The sequence below is a fragment of the Erpetoichthys calabaricus genome, chromosome 12, assembly GCF_900747795.2.
Source record: "Erpetoichthys calabaricus chromosome 12, fErpCal1.3, whole genome shotgun sequence".
NCBI lineage: Eukaryota > Metazoa > Chordata > Cladistia > Polypteriformes > Polypteridae > Erpetoichthys > Erpetoichthys calabaricus.
In genome coordinates this window covers 159478236-159493599 of record NC_041405.2, presented here as the reverse complement: position 1 = coordinate 159493599, position 15364 = coordinate 159478236, and the positions used below count along the sequence as shown (strand labels likewise).

At 40.7% G+C, this 15364-nt stretch overlaps 1 protein-coding gene across 1 annotated transcript in view; it reads right to left on the bottom strand.

The window, feature by feature from the left end:
• Nucleotides 1-2252: 2252 nt before the first annotated feature.
• The window catches only part of efna2a (ephrin-A2a), a 311101-nt gene continuing 297989 nt past the window's right edge, over nucleotides 2253-15364 (bottom strand). The window contains exons 3-4 of the mRNA XM_028816627.2: nucleotides 7190-7255; nucleotides 2253-3248 (exon numbers count right to left, since the gene is read on the bottom strand). Of these exons, the coding sequence (XP_028672460.1) occupies nucleotides 3127-3248; nucleotides 7190-7255 (188 nt within the window). The 3' untranslated portion in view covers nucleotides 2253-3126. The remainder of the gene's footprint in view (nucleotides 3249-7189; nucleotides 7256-15364) is intronic.

The following is a 15364-nucleotide window of genomic DNA, read 5'->3' as shown; positions in this document are numbered from 1 at the left end:
CAATGAAGGCTCCTCTTGGGTGTCTTATGATTTTATTTTTTTTAATTATTAAATCATGTGGAGGAAGTTTCTTGAATTTGTATTTTTTTGTGTAAAACATATCAATACCAATATTTGAATTTTGTCTTATTTATATATTTTTTTATTTAATGGTTAATATGACTTTTTGGAAAAGCACACTCACATTTGATATTTTTGCTGTCATATTTGGCAATGACACCATATTCTGTAGAATTTCTAGAAAAATTTATTTTCTAAAAGATTTCACTTATTTTACACGCTTTTAGAGAAAATTTCAAGGAATTTGCTGCAGTTTATTTTACTAAACACACATTTCATATTTTGTGAAAATGTACAACCCTGAAGTGGTTTTTCATGTGGACTGAACTCTAATTCTTTTTAATAAATTCATTCTTCTACTGCTAATTAAAAAAAAAAAATTAGACATTTTATTCATTTGGCAGACAATTGTATTGTGTTTGATGTTGAAAATGAATTAATTAAAATTATTATACTTGGTTCAAAAATAATTTTATCAATTTTTCACACTTCAATTTTGAAAATGAATTTCAATTATTTTATACTCTGTCAAAAAAATTACCTTTTAATTTATCATAAAGTGTTTAATTAAAATTACTTTTATATTTAATATTTTTCTCAACATAAAATATTTCTTTTATATCATTTGTGTTTGATTTTATAAAATCATTGGCTAAATGAATTATTACATTTTATATCTTTTACGCACAATTTTTCAAAGAGATTTTCATTTGAGTTTATTAAAAGTAATTCTTCCTCTTTTGTATTTTACATTTTGGCCAATTTTAATACTTTGTATTTGAATTATGCAAATAAATCATTTTAAATTTCATACTTTATGCAACCGTTATTTTTGTAAGATGAATGTATTTAAATCATTCCATTTTAAACTTTTTGCCAATTATATTTTGTGTTTGACGCTACTCAATGGATTTAAAATACTTTGTATTTTGTAGATCGTTTGTAGTAACTTTTTATGCTTGATTTGATAAAACTTGTATTAATGCTATTTTTGTATTTTAGATTTTTTTGTCAATAATTTTTAAATTAATTTGTCTTTGATTTTTTTTAAAAAGTTGTTTTGTATGTTTGATAAAAAAATACTTCAATTATATTTGTATTGGATTTCTGCAAATAATTTAATTAAAATTGTGAACGTTATGCTTTTTACTAGCATTCTTTTTGTAAGATGAATTTATATAAATGATTTTACAGTTTTTTCAAATTATTTTTTGTGTCTAGTTTTATACAATATATTGATTTTAATTATTTTGTATCTTTCTGCAGATAATTTGTAATAATTTTACATAACCAAACATAAAAAGTTATCTCTTAAAACTATTTTTAAAATTTTATACAGTATCTTTGCAGATCATTTTCTTTTCCTTTTGGTTTTATACAATGAACTGATGTAAATGATTTTGCATTTTACAGTTTTGCAGATAATTTGTAATAATATTCAATTTTTGATTTTGTAAAAATATTAATTAAAACTATTCTTGTGTTTTTTGGCAACGATTTTTAAAATAATTTGATTTAATTTTTCAATATTTTTCTTTATATTTTATACTAGTACCAAATATGTCGTCATGATTTTTTTTTGTTTTCTATAAATAAATTATTTTAAAAAAATGAATTTTATTCTTTCTGCAAACATGATTTTTGTAAAATGAAATTATGTAAATTTGCATTTGGTTTAATACAATGAATTGCTTTAAATCATTTTGCATTTTATATTTTTTTAGATATTTCTAATATCTTATATTTTTGTAAACTGGTTTATTAAACTTTCTGTGTTATATATTTTTGTAGATAATTTTCTTTTGTACTTAGTTTAATAAAAATTGATTTTTGTTTGCATTTTATATTTTTGCTAAAAAAATAGGGATTTTTTTTTGCATTTGATTTTTGCATTTGATAGTTTTTTGCAAACATCTTGTAACATTAATTGTATTTTGTGTTTGATTTAATTCAATTATTTTAGTTTTTTTAAATAAAAAAATGATTTGAATATTTTTGTGTTGAATTTGCAGTTTTTTTAATTCATCTTTGATTTTTAAAAAATGAGATTAAGTAATTTTTGCATTTCAAATTTTCTACCAACAGGTCTGAATCATTTTAATGACGTTTTTTGTATTTGATGTTGGAAAATACTTTATGCATTTTATAATTTTTGAAACTATTCATTTTGACATTTATTATTTTCCGTGATCTTTTTTTCCTATTCGTGGCTTATTTTCATCGCTTTGGTAAAACGCTGATGTCATTTCAGTTCCATTTCGTGTCCCTTTGTTTTTTTCTTGTATTCCGTTTCATTGATTTTTCGGAGAGGTCAGCGTTTCTTCATCCCGTATTGAATTTTTCCCTTTCGCATTTTTGCTAGACATGTCCATTTCTCTGCGGCTTTGAATTTTGCCAATCTGACGTTTTTGTCGTCACTTCCGTTGTATTTTTATTTTAATTTTATTTTTTTGCTCCTATTTTTTCCCGTCAGTTTCAGATCCTTCTCGGTGCCTTTTTGTCCAGTGACCTCCATCTCTTGTGTGTGCTTTTGTCCACCACGTCGTGTCCCTCCAGCTCCGCCGTGAGTGCCCACATCCCGATGGGAGTCCAGAATAGCCGGCGGCCCGCCGCTCCGTCACCGCCTCTCCGACTGCCGCGCAAAGTAAACAACGTGGACGAGTGGTCTTTGGCAGAGTCGTGGTCCTGTGCGACCGGAGCAGGGTGGCGGCGGAGGAGCAGAACTGACGAGCGTCACCGGCTCTCCAGGGCGCCTCCACTGTGGGGCTCGCCACACACAGAAAAATACAAGTGGAAAGAAAAGAAAGAAAGGCTCGGCTGTGTCGAGGCGCCCGTCCACTCAGTCCGTCACTCAGTCCCTCCTGGAGGGGGTGGGGGGCGCCTCGCATCAATGCTGATCAGGCTTTGTGCGTCTGGTCCACCACAAAAAAAAAAAAAAGACATTAAAGAAAATCAGAAAAAAAACAAAAAAAAAACAACCAATCAAATTCGAGAACACCAGGATCGCGTTCCAATTGGGGCGGTGACAGTTCACGGAGGAGGCGTCCCCTGGTCACCGAGGCCACGCTATGAGGTGGCCAGCAGCAGGAGGAGCAGGAAGAGGAGCAGCGACAGCGCCGGGGACGCGGGTGACGAGGCCAAGTTGTCATCCGTGAGGAAAGGCTCGGGGGACTCGTAGACGGAGTCGTCTGAAACACAGAAAAGAGAGAAAGAAAAAATAAAAAAGAAAGAAAGAAAATGAGAGACAGACCTGAGTCTAAGATGGGAAAGAAAGACAAAGACAAAGAAAGAAGGAAAGAAACCTTTGAGGGATAATTTTGAATAGAAAGAAAGAAAGAAAGAAAGAAAGAAAGAAAGAAAGAAAGAAAGAAAGAAAGAAAGAAAGAAAGAAAGAAAGAAAGAAAGATTATTGTAACAGAATACTAAGAAAGACACTATATAACGAAAGAAAACACCTGAGGGAGCACTATGAAAGGTGCTATATAATAATGAAAGAACTACATAACCCTATGATTACTACCTATGACAGGCGTCAGATACAGTTAGGTCCATAAATATTTGGACAGAGAGAACTTTTTTCTCATTTTGGTTCTGTACATTACCACAATGAATTTTAAATGAAACAACTCCGATGCAGTTGAAGTGCAGACTTTCAGCTTTAATTCAGTGGGGTGAACAAAACGACTACATAAAAATGTGAGGCAACTAAAGCATTTTGTGAACACAATCCCTTCATTTCAGGGGCTCAAAAGTAATTGGACAAATGAAAGAACTGGAAATCAAATGTTCATTTCTAATACTTGGTTGAAAACCCTTTGCCGGCAATGACAGCCTGAAGTCTTGAACTCCTGGACATCACCAGATGTTGGGTTTCCTCCTTTTTAATGCTCTGCCAGGCCTTTACTGCAGCGGCTTTCAGTTGCTGTTTGTTTGTGGGCCTTTCTGTCTGAAGTTTAGTCTTCAACAAGTGAAATGTCTGCTCAGTTGGGTGAAGATCAGGTGACTGACTTGGCCATTCAAGAATTGTCCACTTCTTTGCTTTAATAAACTCCTGGGTTGCTTTGGCTGTATGTTTTGGGTCATTGTCCATCTGGATCATGAATCAATTTGACTGCTGTATTTAGCTGGATTTGAGCAGACAGTATGTCTCTGAACACCTCGGAATTCATTCGGCTGCTTCTGTCCTGTGTCACATCATCAATAAACACTAGTGTCCCAGTGTCACTGGCAGCCATCACACTGCCTCCCTCCACTGTGTTTTACAGATGATGTGCTATGCTTTGGATAATGAGCTGTTCCACGCCTTCTCCATACTTTTTTCTTGCCATCATTCTGGTAGAGGTTGATTTTGGTTTCATCTGTCCAAAGAATGTTTGTCCAGAACTGTGCTGACTTTTTTAGATGTTCTTTAGCAAAGTCCAATCTCGCCTTTCTATTCTTGAGGCTTATGAGTGGCTTGCACCTTGCAGTGCACCCTCTGTATTTACTTTCATGCAGTCTTCTCTTTATGGTAGACTTGGATATCGATACGCCCGCCTACCCCCTGGAGAGTGTTGGTCACTTGGTTGGCTGTTGTGAAGCCATGGAAATGATTCTGCGATCATCCACCACTGTTGTCTCCCGTGGACGTCCAGGTCTTTTTGCGTTGCTGAGTTCACCAGTGCTTGCTTTCTTTCTCAGGATGGACCAAACTGTAGATTTTGCCACTCGTAATATTGGAGCAATTTCTCCGATGGGTTTTTTCTGTTTTCACAGCTTAAGGATGGCTTCTTTCACCTGCATGGAGAGCTCCTTTGACCGCATGTTGTCTGTTCACAGCAAAATCTTCCACATACAAGCACCACACCTCAAATCAACTCCAGGCCTTTTATCTGCTTCATTGATAAGGACATAACGATGGACTTGACCACACCTGTCCATGAAATAGCCTTTGAGTCTATTGTCCAATTACTTTTGAGCCCCTGAAATGAAGGGATTGCGTTCACAAAATGCTTTAGTTGCCTCCCATTTTTATGTAATCGTTTTGTTCACCCCACTGAATGAAAGCTGAAAGTCTTCACTTCAACTGCATCGGAGTTGTTTAATTTAAAATTCATTGTGGTAATGTACAGAAACAAAATGAGGAAAAAGTGGTCTCTGTCCAAATATTTATGGACCTAACTGTAATACAGAAAGCAGCAAGCAGTATGAAAGGCACTATATAATGAATAAGACGCAAGTGATAACTTTGAATGACACTTTATAATGAAAAACAGAAAGAAAGTGTTACTTGTGAGAGAACACTATGAAAGGCACTATATAATGAAAGAAAACACCCGGGGGAGCACTATGAAAGGCACTGTATAATAATGAAGAAAAATAAATAAATGTATGAATAATAACTATGAAAGGCATTATATAATGCAAAAAGAAAGAAACCTTTGAGTGAGCGCCACCAAAGACACTGCATAATGAAAGCAGGGACGTGTGGTCAGGGGAGGCAGGTGACCTCACCTGTCATCATGAAAAGTAAAAAAACTAATAGTGACAACATAAAAGAAATGTGTCCGCTGGTCTGTGTTATAAATTTGTTTTCTGTACGATTCCAGTAATTTTGATCATTTCTATATTCAAAATCGCTGAATTGGCTCATTTCTTGTCTAAATACAGCAGAGAAACGCGAGGTGTAGCAGCGAAGAGCCTCCGCTCCCCTCGGACTGCGCGCTCCCGCACACACTGACGGGGTTGATGCGCGTGCCTGTCGCGGTCTCTCTCTCTGTATGTTGCCAATATAAGGTGTGCAGACACGTTTATTATACATCCTGACTTTCCACAGTCTGGCTAATATCTTTAATGAATGTCTGTGACATCTTTAGTCCTGCTGATCGGACATAAAACCGCAGTGAAAAGGCACCATGTAGGACAGACAGTACCGGGCCGTCCTGAAGGGGGCGCATGTGAGCCCAACAGGTGCTGCTGTTCTTCTGCTCAGAGGCGCCGATAAGTTAGCGACATCAGAAAGTCAAGTGCGCTGCAGCGGGCCGTTTATTTTTTCTGCCAAAATAGAAGATTAAGATTTTTAAAACTAAAAGAAAATAAGCAGGGACTTTTACAAGAAAGTGAGGGAGATTTTCGTGGGGAAGGATAGGCGCACGGACTTAATTTACAAATAAAGGTAAAGACCATCAACGGTTTTCAATTTTATAAAAAATGGAATCAGAATAAGAAAAGAAACAATCCAATATTTAAAAACTACATTTTGCCCTTAGATAAAATATTTTTTTGTTGTTCTTGTTATCATTTTGTTGAACAGTCTGTATTAAAATTTATTAAAGCATCAGAATTTAATATTTAAATTAAGGTAAAAATTGCAATCCGTTCTTTTTTATACATCACTCTATACTTTTATTTGTATTGAATGAGCTTGAATTGTGGAATTGCAACGGCAAATTTAGAACACATGGAGGGTGAGGAGCAGATGCGCTCTTTCTGGCCGCTATAAATCTAACGTTCTTTCTTAGCCAAATATGCGCCTTACCTGTGTGTGTATAAAGAATGAGATATGAAACATAACCAGCAGTCAGTGTGCATGCTGCTAGCGGAATGGTGAATAAGCGACTCTTTGGGGTTCATCTATTTGTAAATCTGCCTCTGAAGGAGTCACCAGCCATCAACCTCACCACACATCACTGAATGAAAGAAAACACCTGCAGCAGCACCATGAAAGGCACTATATAATAATGAAGGAAATGCATAGCCCTATGAATACTACCTATTAAAAGTGCTATATAATGAGGAAAAAATCTTTGAGTGAGCACCATGAAAGGCGCTATATAACAAAAGGAAGTTATCGCCATCAAAGACATTATATAAACATGAAAAACAGTATAAATAAAACTAATAATTTATGAGTGTACACTATATAATGATACCTGTCAGAGAGCACTAAACAAGGCACTATATAATGATGAAAGAGATTATATAATAAAAAAGACAGAGTTTGCCTTGAAAGGCGCTATGAAAACAAAGAGAAGACATATGTGATCACTTTGAAAGGCACTATATAGGAAAGAAAGAAAGAAAGAAAGAAAGAAAGAAAGAAAGAAAGAACACCAGACAGTGTCATGAGAGCCATGCCAGCGTCACTTACTTGTGGGTCTCACGTAGACCTTCAGCTTCAGACATGGCTTCCCAACAATACTGGGATGTGGCGATGCTGAAAGACAAAGAAAAAAAAAACGAACTCGTCATATGTAAAATGCGTCGGGGGGGCTCAGGGGGCGCTCTCGCCCTACTTTGTGCCCAGCAGCAGAGGAGCTCCAGGTTCAGGACAGAATGCTTCACTGAAGCCACTAGGGGTCGCAGCTTCGCACCGCAACAACAACAAACTCAAACTGAGCCACTTTGTGGTCTAAGAGACCCCCCTGTCAGGTCCTGGCAGCCATGGCGGTGAAGTAGGGACCTGAAACGGCGTGCAGTTACTTGCGTGACAAATGAGAAGGCGGCTGGGGAATCAGGAGGAGGAGGAGGAGGAATGTGAAGGGGAGAGGAGAGGAGAGGAGCACAGGGAGTAAGTCCTGAGCTGAGAGAATGAAGGAGAAGAAGGTTTATTGGAGCAATGTGGTCACAAGTGCAGAGTACATTATAATAGAGTGAGGAAGACAAGGAAGAAGAATGGGTTAAAACAAGAGACGTTAAAAAAACAATAATGATAGTAAAGAAAATAAATTACTAAAACAATAACAACAGTAATAATAATAAAGTCACATGGGCGGCACAGTGGTAGCGCTGGTTGCCTTGCAGTTAGGAGACCTGGGTGTTCACTTCCCGGGTCCTCCCTGCGTGGAGTTTGCATGTTCTCCCCGTGTCTGCGTGGGTTTCCTCCCACAGTCCAAAGACATGCAGATTAGGTGCATTGGTGATTCTACATTATCCCGAGTGTGTGTTTGGTGTGTGTGTGTGCGCCCTGCCCGGGGTTTGTTTCCTGCCTTATGCCCTGTAGTTGGCTGGGATTGGCTACAGCAGACCCCCGTGACCCGATAGATAGATAGATAGATAGATAGATAGATAGATAGATAGATAGATAGATAGATAGATAGATAGATAATCCTAAGGGGAAATTCACATAGTAGTTAGGAAATAGCAGGTTGGATAATGGATGGATGGATGGATAAAGTCACATCCAGTGCTGCTTTTTGCTTTGCACTAAATGTATGGGCTCCACCTCTTCTCTCCCATGCGGAATTCACAATGGACAGAGGTGGGCAGTAATCAGTTACTGTACATTTACTCTATTCCATTTACTTGGGTAACTTTTTAAAAAAATTGTACTTCTAAGAGTAGTTTTACTGTAGCATACTTTTTACTTTTACTTGAGTACATTTGTGAAGAAAAAACTCTACTCTTACTCTGCTACATTGCGCAAAACTCGAATCGTTACTTTTTTTCCCTTATATGCGCTATATGTTTCACCAATCAGACGTAGCAACAATAATCACATGGCTCCGTTTCACAAATGAGGCGTAGCCATGCAAGTCACATGACCGCACACAAACTGTGGCGGTATAGCGGCACAAACTCCTCACAGACAACGGACTGGGACAGAAAGAATACAAGTGGAACCTCGGTTTGCTAGCAGAATTCGTTCCGGAAACGTGCTTGTAATCCAAAGCACTCGTATATCCATAAGAAGTAATGCAAACTCAGATGATTTGCTCCAGAGCCCAAAACTATTCATATAAAATGATTAATACAAAATATAAAGTAAAAATATATAAAACAAATTAACCTGCACTTTACCTTTCAAAAGAATCATGGCTGGTGAGAGTGAGTTTCTGAAGTCTTTTGGGATTCCACCCAACGGGACGACACGCAGAAGAGCGTCCCAAAGCAACCGCAGTCACCCAGTGCTGTAGCAGTTCGCCGTAAAAATGAATCCGAAAAGGTCGTTGTGATACAAGGAAAATTATAACTGCAGGGCACAGTACTACTTGGCCACCAACCTAACTCGACTGCTGTGTCTGTGTATAGGAGAGAGTGGCAGATCACGCTACAATAAATAACCGCGGTGTTCCTGTTTCAAGCTGAATAAAGCTGGTGTCGCTAAAGTACTGAGACTCGGCTTCGTGTTTTGGGGTGCAAGACGGGGACTCACACACACGTGGTCACCGTGGTATAGTAAGCAGTACACGCACACACGGATGTCGACTATATGAGTGTGGCAAGCTGACTGATGATTACCCACAATCCCGCAGCGAGAGAGAGAGAAGAACCATCAGCTCAGTCGTTATCACGTGACGCTCGGCAGACAAAGCGTATACGGACTACTCATATCGCAAGACCTCGCTCATTTATTAAACCAAAATTTATTTAAAAAATGTATCTCGTCTTGCAAAACACACGCAATCCAAGGTTCCACTGTACATGAAAAATGAGAGCCAACTCCTGCTGAAGCTTAACCATCAGTTCACTGAGTGAGGAACAAGCAGGTTTTAACCAAACAGGCACAGACACAGACAGTCAAGGTAAAGTGTGACTTGTTGGACGTGCACACGCTGCCTTGTTCTGATGGTATTGTCTATCAGCTGTGCTGTTTGGAGGGCAAGTGAATATGCAGCATGATACGGTCAGTAGTACAGTCAGTAGATCTCGTCACTGTAAGTAGTCTGCACTGTTCAGACACATGTCACCTACTGTAGGTATTGGCTTTGTTCTGAAAAACTGATTTGGAACTTTGTGTTATTTTTGCATCTTTATTTATCTTGTTATTTATTTTTACTCAGTTTTTATTTTATTATTTGGAAATAGCAGAATTTGCACCTTATTTTATATTTCTGTATGTCGTATTACAGTATTTCTAAAAAATAAATAATTTATTATGATCAAACAGTTACTCCGTACTTGAGTAGTCTTTTCACCAAATACTTTTTTACTCTTACTTGAGTCATTTTTTGGATGACTACTTTGTACTTCTACTTAAGTAATATTATTTTGAAGTAACACTACTCTTACTTGAGTACAATTTACGGCTACTCAACCCACCTCTGTCAATGGATATATGAATAAAATAATAATAATAATAATAAGAAGAAGACGACATCCAATCTACGGCTGGTTTCTACCTTGATGTTGCCATGATGGGCTCCAGCCACTATGACTCTGTGAAATGGATTTCATTAAAGAGTTTGGATGAATAATATTAATAATAACAATAGTGAAAAAAAAATCCTGTTCTTCTTCTTATTAGTAGTATTAATATTAGTAATAATGAAAAAAAAAACACAACCATCACCATTCTTCTTTTTCTAGTAATAATAATAGCAGTAGCCCCCATCAGGTGTGATTCCTGCTTTGCAGTAAGTGCTGCCAGGATAGGCTGCAGCCACATGTGCCGGTGCTGGATTAAACAAGTTTCATAATGGTTACATAATAATAATAACAAAAACACCACCACTACTAATGATGATACTACCCCTGCTAATAATAATAATAATAATAATACTAATAATAATAATAATAATAATAATAATAACAATGACATCCCACCCTGGGTTCCTGCTTTACACCCAAAGCTGACAGGATAGGCTTCATCCTCATGAACAGATGCTGCCTTAAACAGGAGTCACAATAAATAAATAAATAACGGCACCCCTTCTGGACTGGTCCCTGATTTGCATGATAGGCTCCAGCCACCATGACCCTGTGTTAGATGAAACAGATTTCATTTGAATATTATTCATTGAATGAATAATAATAATAGAAGAACAAACAACAACAACACCATTAGCACCAATCTCTGTATTAATAAAGCGATCAAATGTCCATCCAGGCGTCAGGTCATCCAGTGTCCACAATACGGCAGCAAATTCCAATGAAGAAGGGAAACAAGAAGCACAAAGAGAGACGAATGCAACAGCATAGCCGGTGAACAGAAGTCTGTAAATTTGTAAATACACAAGACAATCAAAACAGGTGGACTTTCCATTGTGCCGCTGTGCCCCTGTGTGTAATAAGCAGCCATTGTGCTTTGCTAGCTGAATGATAACAATAACAATGGCCTCCCATCCAGGGATGGCTCCTGCTTTGCAGTAAATGCTGCCAGCATAAGCCCCAGGCTGTGTCCCTGTGCTGGATTAAACAATTTTCATAATCACAGGTTAATTGGATTTATAGGCTCATAGTAATAATAATAAGAATAATGAACAAACATATGACTTAGTAATAATAATAATAATAATAATAATGGCATTCCATTATGTGGTTTCTGCTTTAGAGTGAGTGCTGCCAGGATAGGCTCCAGTCCCATGTGCCCATGCTGGATTAAACATGTTTCACAATGGATATATGAATGAAAATTAATAATAATAATAATAATAATAATAATAATAATAAGAAGAAGAAGAAGAAGGATCAGGTGGCACGTCCACCTCTACTAACAACATGGCTCAAATGAAGACTGGCCTCTGGCCCTGGGTGGATCCTGCCTAGCGCCTGGTGCCAGTCTCGGATAGACAGATGGACAGACGGTGGTCTCCTACGTAAGGCCGGCCGTGTGTCTGTCCGCATATTCGTCTGCCGTGCAGGTCCCCTCCACTGACTGTCTCTTGCTCATATTCCACACTCATACGGGGGCAGGCTGCCCGTGGCGTTTCATTCTGAGGTTTAGCTGGCGTCGCCCCTCCTGACCAGATAATAATAAAGAGGTGCCAAGGCAAGTCAATGAAGAAGAGATCTTGAAATACAATGAAGAGGTTGGAGAATGGGAGACCCCCGACCTGCGTGTTCATTTGCAGGAGCTCATTTGGGATGTGTGCAGTGCAACCGATCCCCCCCAACCCAAGCCGGCAGATCTCAGCCACTCCGGAGTGAAATAATGGAAATCCATTGCTACCAGGGGTCCTAGAGGGTCAGCCGTGTCCCACGTTGACAACACAAAGCAAGAAATCAATGGCGTGAGGGATGTGCATGTCGCCTTTGATCTGCCTCGCTCCTTCTGCTTGCTCTTCTTCATCTCGCCGGTCACGCATTCCCCCGGGTCGCTTTGTTGCTGTCACCTGCGGCTCTGGCTGTGTGAAACACCAACGGTGATCGATCAGCACCGAGAGCCGGCGGAGGCGTCCAAATGCACTCCATGGTCCCCCGTGTGAGTGATGAGGTCTCCTGGCCCAGCCCGGCTCTTTGGTTCACGTGGCACAGTCAGCGGAAGGATGGCCTGCCAACGTGTTTGGACCGATTTGGCGTCTGTAGAGCAGCGGGTCATCAGCGGGGCGAGTGTGCCATTGATCTGTGGGTGACGATGACGGACGTCGATAGCAGCGCTGTGATCCATCGGCCGGCCTCTGACTCCCCACCCTGGGACCCGCACGCAAATCAATGTGCGCCATCTTCATGAGGCCTTCGGGGGGGGCTAAAGAAGTGAAACGAGCACAGACGGCACTCAGCCTGAAGGGTCCCGGAGGTGCAGGACTGGACCTGGCCACATGAGCGTCTAACTGGTGTAAAACCACAGCCAACTGAGACGTGCCACCTCCACTGCCACACCGTGCCACTGCAACGCACTCAGCAGGGCCGGGCAAGGCGGCTCATCAGCTCTGCATTTTAATTTCAGGTTACGGTACCCACTTGATCTCGGTGCCACCCCTGCACAGTGTATGAACCCCTCGAGTCATTTTGGATTTCCTCAGTTTTACCACAAAGTCGCTAATTTAATCAGAACGTCCCACCTAGGTGTGAAATTGCCAATCCTACCTGGCGGTTTAGAGAAAAGTCACACAAGTAGCAGAAAAATGATGGGATTAGCAGCAGTGCAAAAGTAAGTGCACCCCAAACTGGATGGGCGAAACAAAGTGCAGGGGACTCCAAAAGTCCTTGGACCCCTTCACGTGCTGCACACTTTGTGGTGTCGTAGATTTCGATTGAAATGGAGAAAGTGGGCATCTGTGCCCATCCATCTACACTCAAGAGCCCATAGTGACAAAGTGATGACATTGTCACAAGTATTAACAGCAGACATCAAAGGTTTGGGGCAGCCACCCGTATGTTATGCCTTGGCTGCAAATGAGTAAACGTCTTGAGTTGTTTTCAGCTCAGAGTCCAAAACAGAACTGACTCATAAGAGTAAAGATGGCATCATCATAGGCGTCAGAACTGGAAGTGACGACATTATAGCAGCAGAAATGGAAGTGACGTCATCATAGGTGCCAGGAAACCGGAAGTGACATCATCGTATCAGTGGGGCCGGAACTGATGTCATCATAGGCGCTGGGAAAACATATGTGATGTCATCATAGGCTCTGGAAAATGGAAGTGACATCATCACAGCCACCAGAACCGGAAGTGACGTCATTGCAGACACCGGAACTGACATCATCGTAGTGGCGGGAACCGAACTGACATCATCATAGGCACTGGAAACAGAAGTGACATCATCGTAGCGGCGGAACCGGAAGTGACATCATCATAGGCGTCGGAACTGGAAGTGACGTCATTATAGCAGCAGAAATGGAAGTGACATCATCATAGGTGCCAGGAAACCGGAAGTGACATCATCACATCGGTGGGGCCGGAACTGATGTCATCATAGGCGCTGGAACCGTAAGTGACATCATCATAGTGGCAACTATGGCACTGGGAAAAGAGATGTGATGTCATCATAGGCTCTGGAAAATGGAAGTGACGTCATCACAGCCGCCAGAACCGGAAGTGACGTCATTGTAGACACCGGAACTGATGTCATCATAGTGGCGGGAACCGAACTGACATCATCATTGGCACTGGAAACAGAAGTGACATCATCGTAGCGGCGGAACCGGAAGTGACATCATCATAGGTTCCGGAATTGGCACCGGAACTGACGTAATCATAGCGGTGGCACCAGGTGTGATGGCATCATAAGCACTGGAAAAATGGCAGTGACGTCATCATGGATGCCAGGACCTGGTGAGATTTCCCTTGAATGGTCTGAGCAGAGTATTGAAAGAAAGTCAGCGCAGCTCGCCGCCCCCTGGTCTGGCATGGAACTATCACTATTCAGGCCCATGAGCTTCCCCCCATTCGCTCGTGTGTGACAACACGTTTGCAGAAAGGTGTGCAAATGTATTACAATTCCAAAGCTGACATCTCTCATTCTTCAAAGTATTCAGATTTTAAGGTGGCAAGGAAGGCAGCGTATGGGCAGCTAGAATGAAACTCGAGTCTACCAAGAGACACTGATGTCTGGAGACCCCTGGCATTTTCTGTGGTTTTTCCTGAAGAAATTCCTGAAAATCTCTAGAAATGAACCACCGTGTTGGGTATTCGTGGCTGCTCGTTGCCAGCAGAGGCTGAGGTGAGTGCTTCCTATATAAAATGAGAACGCACATTGGGACAATGGGCATGCAGCCCTGGCAGCTGGAGAAGAATCTGAAAGTAGAGCCGATGGGGCACTTACCTGGCTGCCTAACTAAAGTTTTCTGATTTCACCTGCTTTGGTGGACTGGCATGACATTTGTTTTAGATGGAGCCACAAGGGGGCGCTGTTGCTGTGTTTCTTGGTGTCACTGTCTGTGCTTATGAGTATTAATATCAGAATTTAAACATATAAAATGACACAAGTCAGCGCCTATGCAGGGCATGCTGAGATGGAGCACAGATAACGTTCATTTAATTTCTGGAGCGAGGGCCTCCTGCTGCCCGCCACCACCATAATGAAACCCAAATTAAACAATGAAGCCTCAGCTCATTAATCGATAATTAATTATAGGAAAGCGACTAATTGAGTCAAAGCCACTGAGTCCATGGATCTGCCGCTCCATTCAGTTGGCGCTTCAGGTCAGACCAACTGGCACACCATGCCCGCTTCCAACTTCTAGCCTCCAGAGAAGTCCATGCATGGCTCCTCTCATTGCCCGTAGGGCTGCCCTGTGGATCGCCAGAAGCCCTTCAAGAAAATTAAAAATCAAAAACGAGAGCAATTTGTTTGGATAAACACAGACTGGCGCCTTTACTAAAAAGAGATGAAAAAGTCCCTAAATTGCCTCATTAAGGCTTCAGGCACGCCAGCCAGGGGGGCTTCCAACCACTTCATCCCAGCAGGAAACCTTTTTAACAGGTCAAGGGTCTCCTTTTACAGGGCCATTAGCTAAACGAGGACGGAGAGACACTCCCGTCAAGCATGAAAATGCGAGCAACAGAATCCCAAATTTCGACCTTCACGCGGAAAGTTTGAAACGCGCCAGGCGGGCCCGACAGCGGGCCCCACCCTCTCTGCCAGCATTGCCAAAGGTTAATGGATTTTGGCTCTTAAAAGGAGCCAAGAAGGGGCAATTGAGTCCATCAAAATGTCCCC